Below are 12,843 nucleotides of genomic sequence, written 5' to 3' on the forward strand. Positions count from 1 at the left end.
TTTTGTCAAATGGGCTGGATTTAGAGAATGAAGTGAAACTACAGCACAATGAAACCTTGCCAGTTAATAATGCTTCAACTAGCAATAGAACAACTGTTCAAAGATCATGAATAAGAAGAAGCTGGTAGGTAGAAGGAATCGGTAGGTGCATTGGTTTCTCTCTGGAAAACTGATACTAAAAAAGATGTCTCAGAGGTAGGCCAAACATACTGCAAGGTCAGTCTTTCCCACAGTGCTTGAGCACTTCTGGATCTTGATTGAGTCAGCAAGAGAAGTGTGAAAACAGCACAAAAAAAAACCCCCAAACCTCAGAGTTTGTAATGATTTCGGTGTTTTTTCAATAAAGATGCCTAAAAGGTCTGACCTGCTGGTGTACTTAAATTTTTAGTATATGCAAAGTAAAATATGCCAAGAATCAGCAGAATCAACAGTATAGCTGGGACTATAATTTTGTGGTAATTCCATTTAAACCTTGAGGCATTCTATTCAAATGTGTCCTTCATAGACTCTCAAAACTTGTTCTACCCTTCAAAATGCGTATGGTTAGAGCAAAACATTCACACCTGGGTGTCTCAGTTGGCTGGCTGATGCTTTTCTCAAAGGGTGCTGAGAAATTATAGTTTCTGCAGTTGTCTGGTGGATAGGTACATGGGGTTGTGCTCTCCAAGAACCAGACCTGTCTGTTGGATTTGACTAAATTTTGGCTTAAGAATTGGTCCAAACCAAAGAGCCTTTGAGCCAAGACAGCCAATCAGGTTAATGTGGTTCGATCTCACGCATTTCTAGAGACATCACTGAAGGTGGAGATGTGGTTAGTGCTATATATCAATGCCTGTAACTATTTTTTCTGAAAAATGTGCTATCTGTTTATATCTGGTTTGCATGGATTCGGTCTTTGTGACTCATCTGTGGCTGGAACACAGGAGCCTGTTACTGCCTGTGAATATTCTTTAGTTTATAATATTCCTAGCCAGGCCATATTCCAGCTGTTAGTATTTGAAAACTTCAATGTGTCGAGGACCTTGCATTGTTTCCACAGCTGCAAAACTACATTGCAGTTCTCCCAATCCCTATTTTTGTGATTATGTTATGGGTGTCTTTGCACATCTCGGGAAGGGAATGGTGATAGTGCCTAATGCCAGAGAGATTTGTTGCAAGTGCTGATAAGTGTGTCCCACCTGACAGATCTGGAACAAAAAGCAACAGTCTATTTCCGACCCAGAACTATTAAGGTTCTCAGGAGAACAGTTTTGGAAGAAACATTCTGGCCGAGCTGCGTGTAATGGTTCTGTAACACGGATAAATGACCACTGCTGCCGCCATGTGAAATGCTACGGACTCCTCTGTGTCTTACACCAGAGCCACAAGGATGAAAGAAGTGTTTTAACTCAATGTTCTAGCAGGCACTGGTAACACGGGGCTCTTTATAATCCCTATGATTTATTTGAAAGCATCAGCCTTTTTCTTTAAGGTCTATAATGTAAGTAGCTATGCATGTAGCGCGCAGTGTTCTGGTGAATAAGCAAGCTAATCTGTTACATTCCTTCCAATTACGTTCCAGACCCCTGTTATTAATGCAATATTAATGACCAAGAGACTAAATTGAGAAGAGCATAAATCCCACCATTTCAGTGTCATGTAATATCTTTACCACAGGCAGGTCAATCAGATGAAAAGCCCTTCAATTATCAAGCTGTAATGCTGCTTTGTCTTAACCGAGGCTGTTGTCAAGACCCAGTGGTGCTGCAGCTTCACCCAGTGCCTTGTAATTACATTACCTAATTGTATGGAGAATGGGAATTGGGCTTACTCTTTTTTTTTTTTTTCTTTTTTTCTTTTTTTCTTTTGTGCTACCCAAAAATGACAGAAAAGTAGTAGAAGAGCCTCTGAGGACTGCCACAGGTTTGAAGGGAGGGCAGTGATGGGAACTCGGATTTCAAACTCTGCAGTTTTTAATGTGGAAAGGGAATTTCACATTCAAAATTTACAAGTAGCTAAGAAGGTCTTGACCCTGATTTTTGTACCTTCAAAGCACACAGCAGCTCCCTACTGACTCTGGGAAGCGCTGGGGGAGTCTTGCTACTTCCGGGCTGGTTTTGGTTTTATTTTTTTTTCTCTAGAGCATTTAATTAGGTGCTTCAATTTAGAGCCGACCTGTAGGTATCCAGTCATTAAACACCTTAGCTGCTGATTGAAGGGTGTGATGTGTGAAAAATAAGTATCTTACAGTCTTTATTGGTTATTTTTACATACTAAATAATAATATAAATCTGATAAAACAAGGGCACTTTAATTAGCCAGAATCTTAAGTTAATTTCCAAATAAAACTTTCCACATTCAATTAAGTGAGCCTGAACAGGTCACCTGGGAGAACTAAAGCCATTAACAAATACTGGAGACAATCTGAGGAAAGGTGAGTGGACTTTGCTTCATCTCCCTTGCTCGTTTCTATTTTTAAATATGTATTTTGTTCTCTTTCTGCTTGCTGTAGTCTCTCTTCTCCTTGCGGGGCTCTGAATACCAGCTGAATTTTCCCAAAAGCCAGTTGTTCAAAGGCGAGCTGCTTAGAGCTGAGAACTGGTAGGACACTTAATGCATCCAGATGAGCTGAAATTTTGAAGTGTTTGACATAGTGTAAATGGATGCTGTAGAAGAATGAGACCTGCTTTAGAAACTATAGTATAAATCTGTCCTATTTGCAAAGCGTTTATACATTGACCCTTGAGCAAATGATTAATTAAGTGTACTAAGGTTTCACTAACACAATAACTTGCTATTAAATCTTGGTATGGTGTAGTGGTCCCATCTGTAACATGTTTATAACCTCTAGCCAGCATAAAATATGCATGTGTGAATAAAACATGTGAATAAAATGTGTTAATACTTGAAGGAAGACCCAGGGTATTTTCACTTCAATGTTAGTGACCTGCCCGTCAAAGTTCAGGGGAAGACCTTTGGATAAGAGAAGTGTTCTTCATTGGACACAAATACTTAAACTTGTATACTTCCTATGCCCAAGCAGGCTTCAGGAAAGCCGAGTGAAGAAAACCCTGTTTAGGATGAATGCAACAGAGACATGCTAGATGGGATGGTGTCAGTAAATTTCATTTAAACATAAGAAGACACATTTTTACTGTGAGGGTGGTCAAATACTAGAACAGGTTGTCCAGCAAAGTTGTGGCTTCTCCGTCCTTGGAGATATTAAAAACCCAACTGGACATGGTCTTGAGCAACCTGTTGTAGTTGATTCCCCTGTGAGCAGGGAGCTTGGACTAGACTATCTCCAGAGGTCCCTTCCAATCTCAACTGTTCTCTGATTCTGTGACGTGCACGCAAATGAGAAGAACAGTTTGAAAATGGTGGTGAAGTATGGTCTTGTCATCAATTCAATTTGAAGGGAGGAAACTGTGGAACCCAGTGGTGATAGAAGTTACAGGAAATGTTGTGTGCAGTAGTGACTTAAAAGGCAGTTGTGATTGTAAAGAGAGGAGAAGTGAAAAGTGGTTTTGTGTAGGTGTTGACACACACAATGAGGGAAGAAAAGAAGACTCTAAACCCAATCACATCTCTGCATTGAGCCAAATGGCAAAAGAAGGAGCAACTGTAGTGAATCTCCCCCAGGCTACCCCCATGCTGATGACTCACGTCTGATAAGGGAAAAACACCTCCTCTTGTTGGAGGTGAGAAGGGTAGTTTATAGTTACATTTATCAGACAGGTAACTGTAGCATGAACCTCTAAGTGCACTTGTATCTCTACAGAAAACAGATAAAATACTGATAGCTCGCAGCATTGCATCAGTTCTGATAACTCACCGACCTGTTGCCAACCAGACTCCACACATGTATCCTGGCTAGCCACTCTTTATGCCACCCAGAGATTAAACATAATAAACTCCTTTTGGTTCTGGGAAATCCTGAAAACAATGCTTACTCAACCTGTTAATGGGGGGAAAAAAGTACCGACCAACAGAACATCATAGTAAACAGTTCTGCCCTCATGTTATTTTGTGTTTGGGTGTCTCTGCTGGCAATCTCCATGAGGGATTAGTTTAGATTACTCGTAGATAAAAATAGATACTCATCTTTCTTTGTTCCTGCACAAAGATCTCCCAGACAATAAGACACCAACTGGCCAAAATTTGGCATGAATATTCAGTTACTTAGAAGCCTGGGCTGGATGTCACAGGAAGACATGTTCTTCAGAAGTGGCATGGAACAATTCACCGGTACTAAATATGTAACCTCTCTCTAGCTGTTTATGGTATTTATTCTGCTTTTATTAAAGGAGATTTTGAACCATTCACATTTGAGAAGGTAGGGCGTGTGACTTTGTTGTCCACATCTAGATTTGACACACTATTCCTGTCAAGTGTGTGGACCCCGGACTTGTATCCACCAATGGAAGCCAGGTGCCTTGCATATACGTATTCAAAATTTGGAAAGCTTTAGGGGTGCAGAGAGGTGGAAGATGTATTTATGCTTATGTATTCTGCTGTAGTCTTCGTCATCCATCCAGACACAGAATGGAATTCAAAACATTATCATCATTTAATGTCATCTTGTCTTTTACGATATGTCAGTGTCCCTTCTGACTTGGAAACTTTCATGCTCCTAAAGGTGACACCATCATTGCTGGGAGAGCTAAGAGAAACAGAGTGTTTAGTATTTAAACTAATATGTCACCCATTTGTAATGTCGTTCCATTGCTCAGCTCTTCCAGTGACTCTCAGTTAATGAGCTGGAATTTGAACTGTGAGTTTACAGGAGCCAATGCTCTTAGTCACAATACTGATACTCAGCACCATGTTTCCTGGTTTGGTTTACATCATGGTTAATGGTACATCTTTGCTGAACCTGTGGTGTAGGGTGCTGTGTGTCACCTCTAACCACTTAGATTCCTACAAAGTACTAATACTGTTGGGAAAACTTAATGGAATGCAAGAGGAAGTGGTGTTTGCCTGGCCAGAAAATACAGGTTCTGCTCGCGAAGGGCAAATGCTTGCACACAAATGTGGCTGTCAAAAGAGACCTCAGTTGTGCAGCCCCTGAATATACATTTGAGCCCTGCAGGTTTGACTTTGGTCAGCTGACTCCTGCAGTATTTCAGTTTTGTCTGTCTTCAGTTCATCTAATTGATCGCTTGTGACTGTCATGGTACCGTGGATATTGTCAGTGCAGGACTCTGCCAGCTGTAGAAATACAAGACTGTAACTGCAGTACAGTTCAACTGAGTTTGGTCTAGAAACTCAGGAAGATTAAATCAATCCCAGTGCTTTCTCATTAGCTTGTTGTCGTTCCACACACATCTATTTTAGGCTTCGTGTGGCAATCCTAGCTGCCTGATGGCATGGAGGGTTTTCCTTATGCACATCTTTCCAAGGATGCAAACCCTGATTCTATATCCTTGTTTTCTGCATAATGTTTATATAATAAAAGGAGGAAAATAAGGCAGACCTCAGCAGTTCAAATACAGAATTTCATGGTGCTGAACCCTCTTTAACCAAAGCTAAATGTAGAAACCGTAGGAGGTTTCTCATATACCCTCATATAGGAAAGAGTGCAGGTGCAGGTGCTGTAGCTGTATAAAAGATTGTCCTTTTAGACCAGCAACTTCAGTTCAAAACATGGCTTGCATTGGTGCTGTGCATCCGTACTAGTAATTTGTACGAGGTTAACTAGGTTAACTCTCATCGGTCTGTGTGTCCCTAATCTGAAAGAAGCATGTCTTCAGATTGTTTTATGACTCTTACAAGCTATTCCACATTCAAATGCAAATACTTAATAACCGAAGCTTAAGGATCATATGATTCTTTGGACAGTAAATCTGGTGGTTCAGAGTTGTACACATATTTGGCAGATTATAGGTTTATCACCGACAGCTAATCTTTTAGAGAACTGTGGCTTAATTCCTTTTGTTAACTAATTAAAAAAAGAGAAAGAAGTTAAAGCTGTAATTAGACCTATTAAAACATGTATTACTCACTCAATGGCCTATACAACTAGGATAAATGTGTAATTAGGAGGTTTGTCCAAACAGGATTAAAGATAGTCACGTGTCCTAGGCATCAAACATTTACGTGTGCAAGAGAGTGAGAATAAAGTCAGTATGAAAATGTGAGTATAAACCATGTCATACTTCGCAGAAAAGATACATGAACTATCTTTTGTCATGCTATAAATACTCAAATGATGAAAGCTTTTTTCAGATGAAAATTCTGTAAGGATTGTGTCATGCCTATAGCTTCTAGTGGGACGGTGTCATTGGCAACAGGAATCAGACCAAGTCCATCTGACCCCATGATCCATTGCTGCTGTTGCCCACAGTTTGCTGATAGTTTAAGAAATTTAGAAATGAGTAGGTTGTGCATTCCTGATAGTGATTGCACTCCCTGAGGCATAAGGATTTGTATCCCTTCCAAAACTCTGATCTAATTTGGTGGGTTTGGTTTCTTTTTTGTTTGGGTTTGTTTTTCTTCAAATTACAAAGTAGTAAAGTCTTCAGCTTTAGAACTACGGCATAGTTTTCCTTCCACAGAGTTAAGAGATGGGGAGAAGAGAGCAGGTCCATTGACTTACCTACCTCACATGCACTTGTGAGTGTGCTGCTCTGGTGATGGCCCCTCGGAAGGGGAATTCCCAGGAAGACTGCGGCAGTGCTGGGTCTCTGTCAGCCACAGTTCTATCCATATGTTGATGGTTTATTGTATACTGGAATCTTCCCTGGCTTGCATCTCGTCAGCCCCTTTGTGGCACATACAAGTTGGAGAAAGGAGCTTGGAGCACCTTTGCATCCTAAATTGCCCCCAGGGCTCCTGGCAGCAGCAGCGAATGGTTCAGGTGTTCCTGTGATAACCCCTGTCCAGTCCACATCCAACCAGTGCCTGGGAGCTCTGCCCCGCCGTGACTGCGACAGTGTCTGTAGCAGGTTGGGCTGAAGCACAGGCAGGGAGGGGGATTTCTGCCAGACAGTCATTTGAAGAAAACCATCGCATCTCTACAAACCAGATGTTGGCAGCTCTCATGGAGGTGCAGACTGCTAACCAAAATTAAAGACAGAAATCGTTTGCTGTAATAGCTCCTCCTTTCAGAAAACTTCAGTCGCAAGCACTGACCCAGAGAAAAAGACATTGAAGTCTTGAGGTTACTGGGCTTAACCTGTGGAAAAGGAATAAGCTCAGGTGCCAAGAGCTGGCTCGGATGTTTTTAATTTTCCTGCCAGAGTGAGAACTATTTACACAGATGAATGAATTACAGAAGAGCTGTAAAGTGATGTAGAAAGGAATAAGTTCCTTTAGAATATATCAGTTTCTGCTTGGGGAACAGTGACTTTCAGTTAAAAGTCTCAGCTGCCTGTGCTGCTTTTAAGTGCAGATAATGTAGGGAATTTGGCTGGTGTCAGCCCTTCTCACTAAACTGCTGAGAATCCTGGGGCAGGACAAGGAGGAAAAAGCACTTGGGGCAAAAATCTAATATAGAAGAGATGGTAGAAGTGTCCTGCTACGGTGGTGGAGAACAGTGCTTTGTCTTTGAGGGTAATATCTAACTTTCCCAATGTTCATTATCATGTATGTATACACTCAGAGAGAGGGGTGTGCATATGGGTGTATGTATACAAATGCACATACAAAAAAATAGCATTTGCCTGTATTGCACTCGCAATGGTTTGGAGACCAGTTTCTAAGTGGTTCATGGCATGTCTGTGGTCCAAATGAGCAGCAGCGTAAGAATTTGGGAGTTGTTTGGTTGTTTGGATTTCTTTCTTCCTCTACAAAAGATGAAAATAGTAGGCCTTTCTCAGAAAGGTCCACCTTTTGTCTCAGGGAGCTACCTGGCTGTCCCTGTTCAGAAATGACAAAAACATAAGTTTTGAGACTGATTAGAGATGGAAGAATGGGGGTTCTATCTTATTGTAACAAATTACTGCATCATTTTATTGTATAGGTTCCAATGGGATGCATGCTAGCCAAAGATCCAGAAGAGATCTTACAGCAGGATAAGAGTATTAGCTCTTTAATCCTAGATATAGAGCTATAAAACCAGGCACAACACACAACTGGTTATTTATAATTACCTATTATTATTTTAGACTTCTGTATGTTTTGCCTAAATGTTACACCTAAATAGCTGAACTGTCAGTAGTCCTGAATATATCATCTCAGAAGGGCGATACCATTCACATCGTTATGTAGATTACGCTTTTATAAGACTGCTTTTATTGCCAACTGAAATCAGAATCTCATGACTTAAATTTGGATACCACTGCTTCAGAGAACAGTTTAAATATTAAACAGATATTTGGAGTGAGTAAGCATGGGACAAGCCAGGGAGGAGGATTCAAGGAGGAACTAGAGGAGAAGAATGAACATATTACTTGTTGCAGATGATTTCATTATATTGGGACTCTGATTCAATTATATTGGTGGAACTAAGTCACTCTTTACCACAATAGAAAACTGTACAGTTTTCCTGCTTTACACAAGGACTGTACGAGGAACCTTATAACAGCATCCTTGGGAGGAGATTCCTGTCCAGTGCATTCACTGGGAGTGACAGTGGCTGGTGAGCACAAACTTGGGTCAGTTTTGTGTAGGTATTTCAAATCTGAGGAACATCCAGTGCTCTGGGGCCCCCCAACAAAAGAGGTACATGGACCTGAGATGACATGCGTGAGGATGATCAGGGGCTGGAGGCCCCCCTGTGAGGACAGGCTGAGAGAGTTGGGGGGTTCAGCTGGAGAAGAGAAGGCTCTGGGGAGACCTTAGAGCAGCCCCCCAGGGCTGAAAGGGGGTACAGGAAAGGGGGGAGGGACGCTTGGTCAGGGGTGTAGGGATAGGATGAGGGGTAATGGTTTTAAACTGACAGAGGGGAGATTTAGATTGGATATAAGGAAGAAATTCTTCCTGTGAGGGTGGTGAGGCCCTGGCACAGGCTGCCCAGAGCAGCTGTGGCTGCCCCCTCCCTGGAAGGGTTCAAGGCCAGGTTGGACAGGGCTTGGGGCAACCTGGGCTGGGGGAAGGTGGCCCTGCCCGTGGCTGGGGGGTGGGACTGGATGGGCTTTAAGGTCCCTTCCAACCCAAACCAGTCTGTGATTCTGTGATTTACAAACTTGCCATTCTACATGTGTAACTAGCACTGTCTACGTACTCATTCTGGGCCTGGCAGGTGACTACTTTGCCAGTCACCCTCTCCGTGATCCAGATCCGAACCTCTTAAGTAAGAAAAATCATCTTCCAGTTCCCCTGCTTTCTAATTCTGCATGACTAAGTCATTCAGAATATAATGAATACTGTTGCTCATTCCATATACATTGGTTACCTGTGTACCAATCATTGTCAGCATATTTCTGCCGTGGAGTGGTTTAGCACTGGGTAATTTGCATAAATTAAATCACTTGAGTCATAGTATTGCCCTTTCTGCATACACCCACATGTCTGTTGCGTATGTGCAGTTTATGGGAGATGTATGAATGATAGCAGCACTGCAAACTCCCTGCCAGCAAACAAGGAACTTGTATACACTCAGAAGGTAGGAATTAACGCAGAATTTACATCAAAATTAGAGGCAGTGAAGAATGTGCAAAAGTATTTGTTTTGTGTGACTATAGGAATCCTCAAGAAATTCTCATCAACCAGGGGATTACAATGAAGAAAACAATGAGAACATGTCAGTGGTAGATTTTTGTCTGCCGACGGATATATTTATGACCGAGGCACGTGGCTTGATGTCTGCGTGGCATTTTCCATATTTGTGAATGAGAGCCCTGTACTCTGGCTTAGCTTTGCTGTAGGGCACAAAGTCAGTCACTTCCCTGCAACTCAACTTTTCCCCTCCATCACTCACTGTAATTGCTAGTTGTTCTCAAAGAACTTTCATATTTACCATAATCCATGCTGTTTTCCATACAAATGAATAATAACAGTAAATAGAGGATTTGTAGAAGTCACATTTGTAGAAATAGATTTCCTTGTGCTTACACGTTTCTGGAATTGCCTGTTTCATTTCTGTACCTGCAGTTACTTCATTTCTGTGTGTCGCTCATGCTGCCTAGATGTTTAAGAACGTGGTTGTGCTCATCTATCAGGTGTTCAGGCAGCAAAGTATTGTGCCTTATGCCTTCACACAGCAGCACCCAGAAAACTGCAAGTGTAGCGAAAGAGGTCGACTTGAAAATCGGATCCTTGCAGTTTATGAAAATGTTGGCTAAAACAGGGAAACGGACCACCAAGAAAATTCTGTTAGGCGAACAATTCCTTTTTGTCCCTTTTTAGGCTGTGTTGTGCTGAGTGTGAAGTCCATCTCCTCATTCTGTTGGATTGCCCTTTATGCGGAAAGGCATGTATTTCTCTGGGCAGCCTAATGCCCTTCTCAGCCTGTGCCGTGGCCTGGTTTGGCTCCGAATCGTTCGCCTGGGGCTACTCCTTACTGTGCACACCAGTGTCCCTGTGGTGCACACTAAAGCTTGTCTTACATCTTTGTAACCGTGCATCTCGGCTCAGATTGTAACCTGACGTTTTTCAGAACTGTTTTTCAGTGTTGGCTTACTTTGCCGTCCTGATATGAGGGGGAGATTTATGCTTTTTTGTCAAAGGAAGTGGAGTGAGATAGGTGCTTGGCACCTTTGAAAAACTTCCGTTATTCCATGGCTTCTAATGAAGGGGAAAGAATAGAGTTTAGGGGATTGCACACTGAACTCTTTCACAGCTTTGAAGAGCCTTTAGGATTTCACCAGTATTAACTTGTCCCTTGGCATTCTGAGGAGGTTGGGATTGATTTTCCTGGATCCCAGAGCAGGATTTGTTACACTCACCCGCTTCCCCAGACCTTCCTCTGTCAGGGCACTGATGCTGGCTTAGCAAGAGTGAGCTGCATCCTCAGAATAAACTGCGGGTCTTCTGCCTGTATTAGAATACCTTCTTGAGTGTCATTGAGTGAACATGTATTATTACTACTTTTCTTTCATGCCTATAAATCTGCACGAAAATTATAGTCCCTTTCCTCCCAGCAAGAGACAAATGAAATGAGTCTGAGGTTTTAAAAGTAAATGTCTACAAGGAGATCACATTCCGGTCACAGGGGTTTATATTGCCCTGTATGCACAGATTTCACCGTTGTCCATCCTGAATTAAAAAGACGAGGGGAGACCTGCTAACATGTTTTATTTCTTTTCTCAGTATTTCTGGCTTCTTGTGCTCTCACGAGGTTTGGTCGGCATCGGTGAAGCAAGTTACTCCACTATTGCACCAACCATCATAGGAGACCTTTTCACCAAAAACACAAGGACCCTTATGCTGTCTGTTTTCTACTTTGCAATTCCTCTTGGCAGGTAAGTGACATAATGCTGCTTTCATCTGGTTTGGGCTTTTCTCTTAAAGTAAACTCACACAGGTCTTAGGCTGCTAATGATCATAGTTCCTCTGTCTTTGTCTGGGATGGTTTAAACAGGAAAATATTGTGAGCAGTGACTAATTAGTTGTAGGAATTGGATCCTTTTTCTAGCCCTGTTACTGGTTCATGTGTGACTTCTGGGAATTAGTGGGAAGGATTTTTTTTTTTACAGCAGTGGGGCGGAAATGGAATCAAAATATTTTAGCTGACTTTTTTTTAAGCATTATTAAATTAAACTATCATTTTGGATAACGTTATATAGGTTCTCTGAATTGTTGCTTCAATTCACATGAGGTCTGTGCCTTCTTTAGGCCATGTCTTGCAGGTTACTGTGAAATCAAGTTCTTTTAAGACACTGGGCTGAGTTTTCAAAAGTGAGCAAACGGATACCTGCTTCTGTGTGACAGTCCTAAGTATCAGAGGTTTCAAGAGGAGTATGTTATGTAACATACACAATTTGAAATGTTGAGTTTAAAAATATTTTTAGTTTAATCTCAAATTCTGCCCAACCTTGAATTTGGCCAATCTGACTGAGTTTGGAAAATGCAGTTAAGCCAGTCTTAGGTGACGTGGTAGCTGCAATAGCAATGGGCACTGAAACATTTTAGTGCTATGGCCACCGAAACAGCAATTAGGAGAAATTGTGAAGACTGGTGTAGACAGTAAGGCTGAAGAGAGAAACTGTAATGATTGTTCCCACTCTGCCTCAGTGCTGAGCAGTGGAGGACAGCCAAGCCCAGAGATGCCTGATGAAAGCAAGAGGCAGATTCAGATTTGGGGTAGTTATTTCCTCTGGCACTTTCTATCAGTTGAGTTCCCTTATCAGCCCAATGCAGTATCTGATTGTTGGGACAGGAGGGAATCTGTGTTGTTTTTTGGGTTTTTTTTTAATTTTTTATTTTTACTTTTTAAAAATAATGGCTGACCTGCTATTGTGAGTTTGTAGGCAGGGTGGGTTCGCATAGTTTACATACCAATTCCCAGAGCTGGACAACATCCTGTGAAAAAGTGGCATCATGGGTTCATTTCCAGCACGGAAAACATGAAAACAGCAGTTTAATCCCTCCAAACTCAGGGAAAAACTTCTGGTTCAGAATGGTGCATTTTATGAGTTAGAGCACTCATCCCTGAGATAAAACTCACAAACATCCCTTTGCTCTTGAGGAAAAAGAGACAGCCAAGTCCTTAAGTGGTAAAAAGAATATTTTCCCAAGAGGGCCGAGGATGCCAAGTATTTACACAGAGAATTCACTGCACTATGGCTAGCAAGAAATGACAAATATTCATCCTGTTGAGCCTGATTCTGGGACTGAATTCTCTGAATATCCAACAGAGGTGTGGATCCGTGGTTTGATTTTGGGGCCTGTCTGTGTAAAAAGCCCCATTTTGGGGTGATTACAGATGGCAACCTCCAAATCTTTGCAGAGTGTTCATGTGATAGCTGACAGCTGCCCCAC

At 41.8% G+C, this 12,843-nt stretch overlaps 1 protein-coding gene across 1 annotated transcript in view; it reads left to right on the top strand.

Annotated features, from left to right (window-relative positions):
* The window catches only part of LOC113487347 (protein spinster homolog 2), a 144,829-nt gene that overhangs the window by 85,649 nt on the left and 46,337 nt on the right, over positions 1-12,843 (top strand). Inside the window, exon 5 of the mRNA XM_026861865.1 lies at positions 11,173-11,324. Within this exon, the coding sequence (XP_026717666.1) occupies positions 11,173-11,324 (152 nt within the window). The remainder of the gene's footprint in view (positions 1-11,172; positions 11,325-12,843) is intronic.

The sequence above is a fragment of the Athene cunicularia genome (genome assembly GCF_003259725.1).
Source record: "Athene cunicularia isolate RWA chromosome 19 unlocalized genomic scaffold, athCun1 chr19_part1, whole genome shotgun sequence".
Lineage (NCBI taxonomy): Eukaryota > Metazoa > Chordata > Aves > Strigiformes > Strigidae > Athene > Athene cunicularia.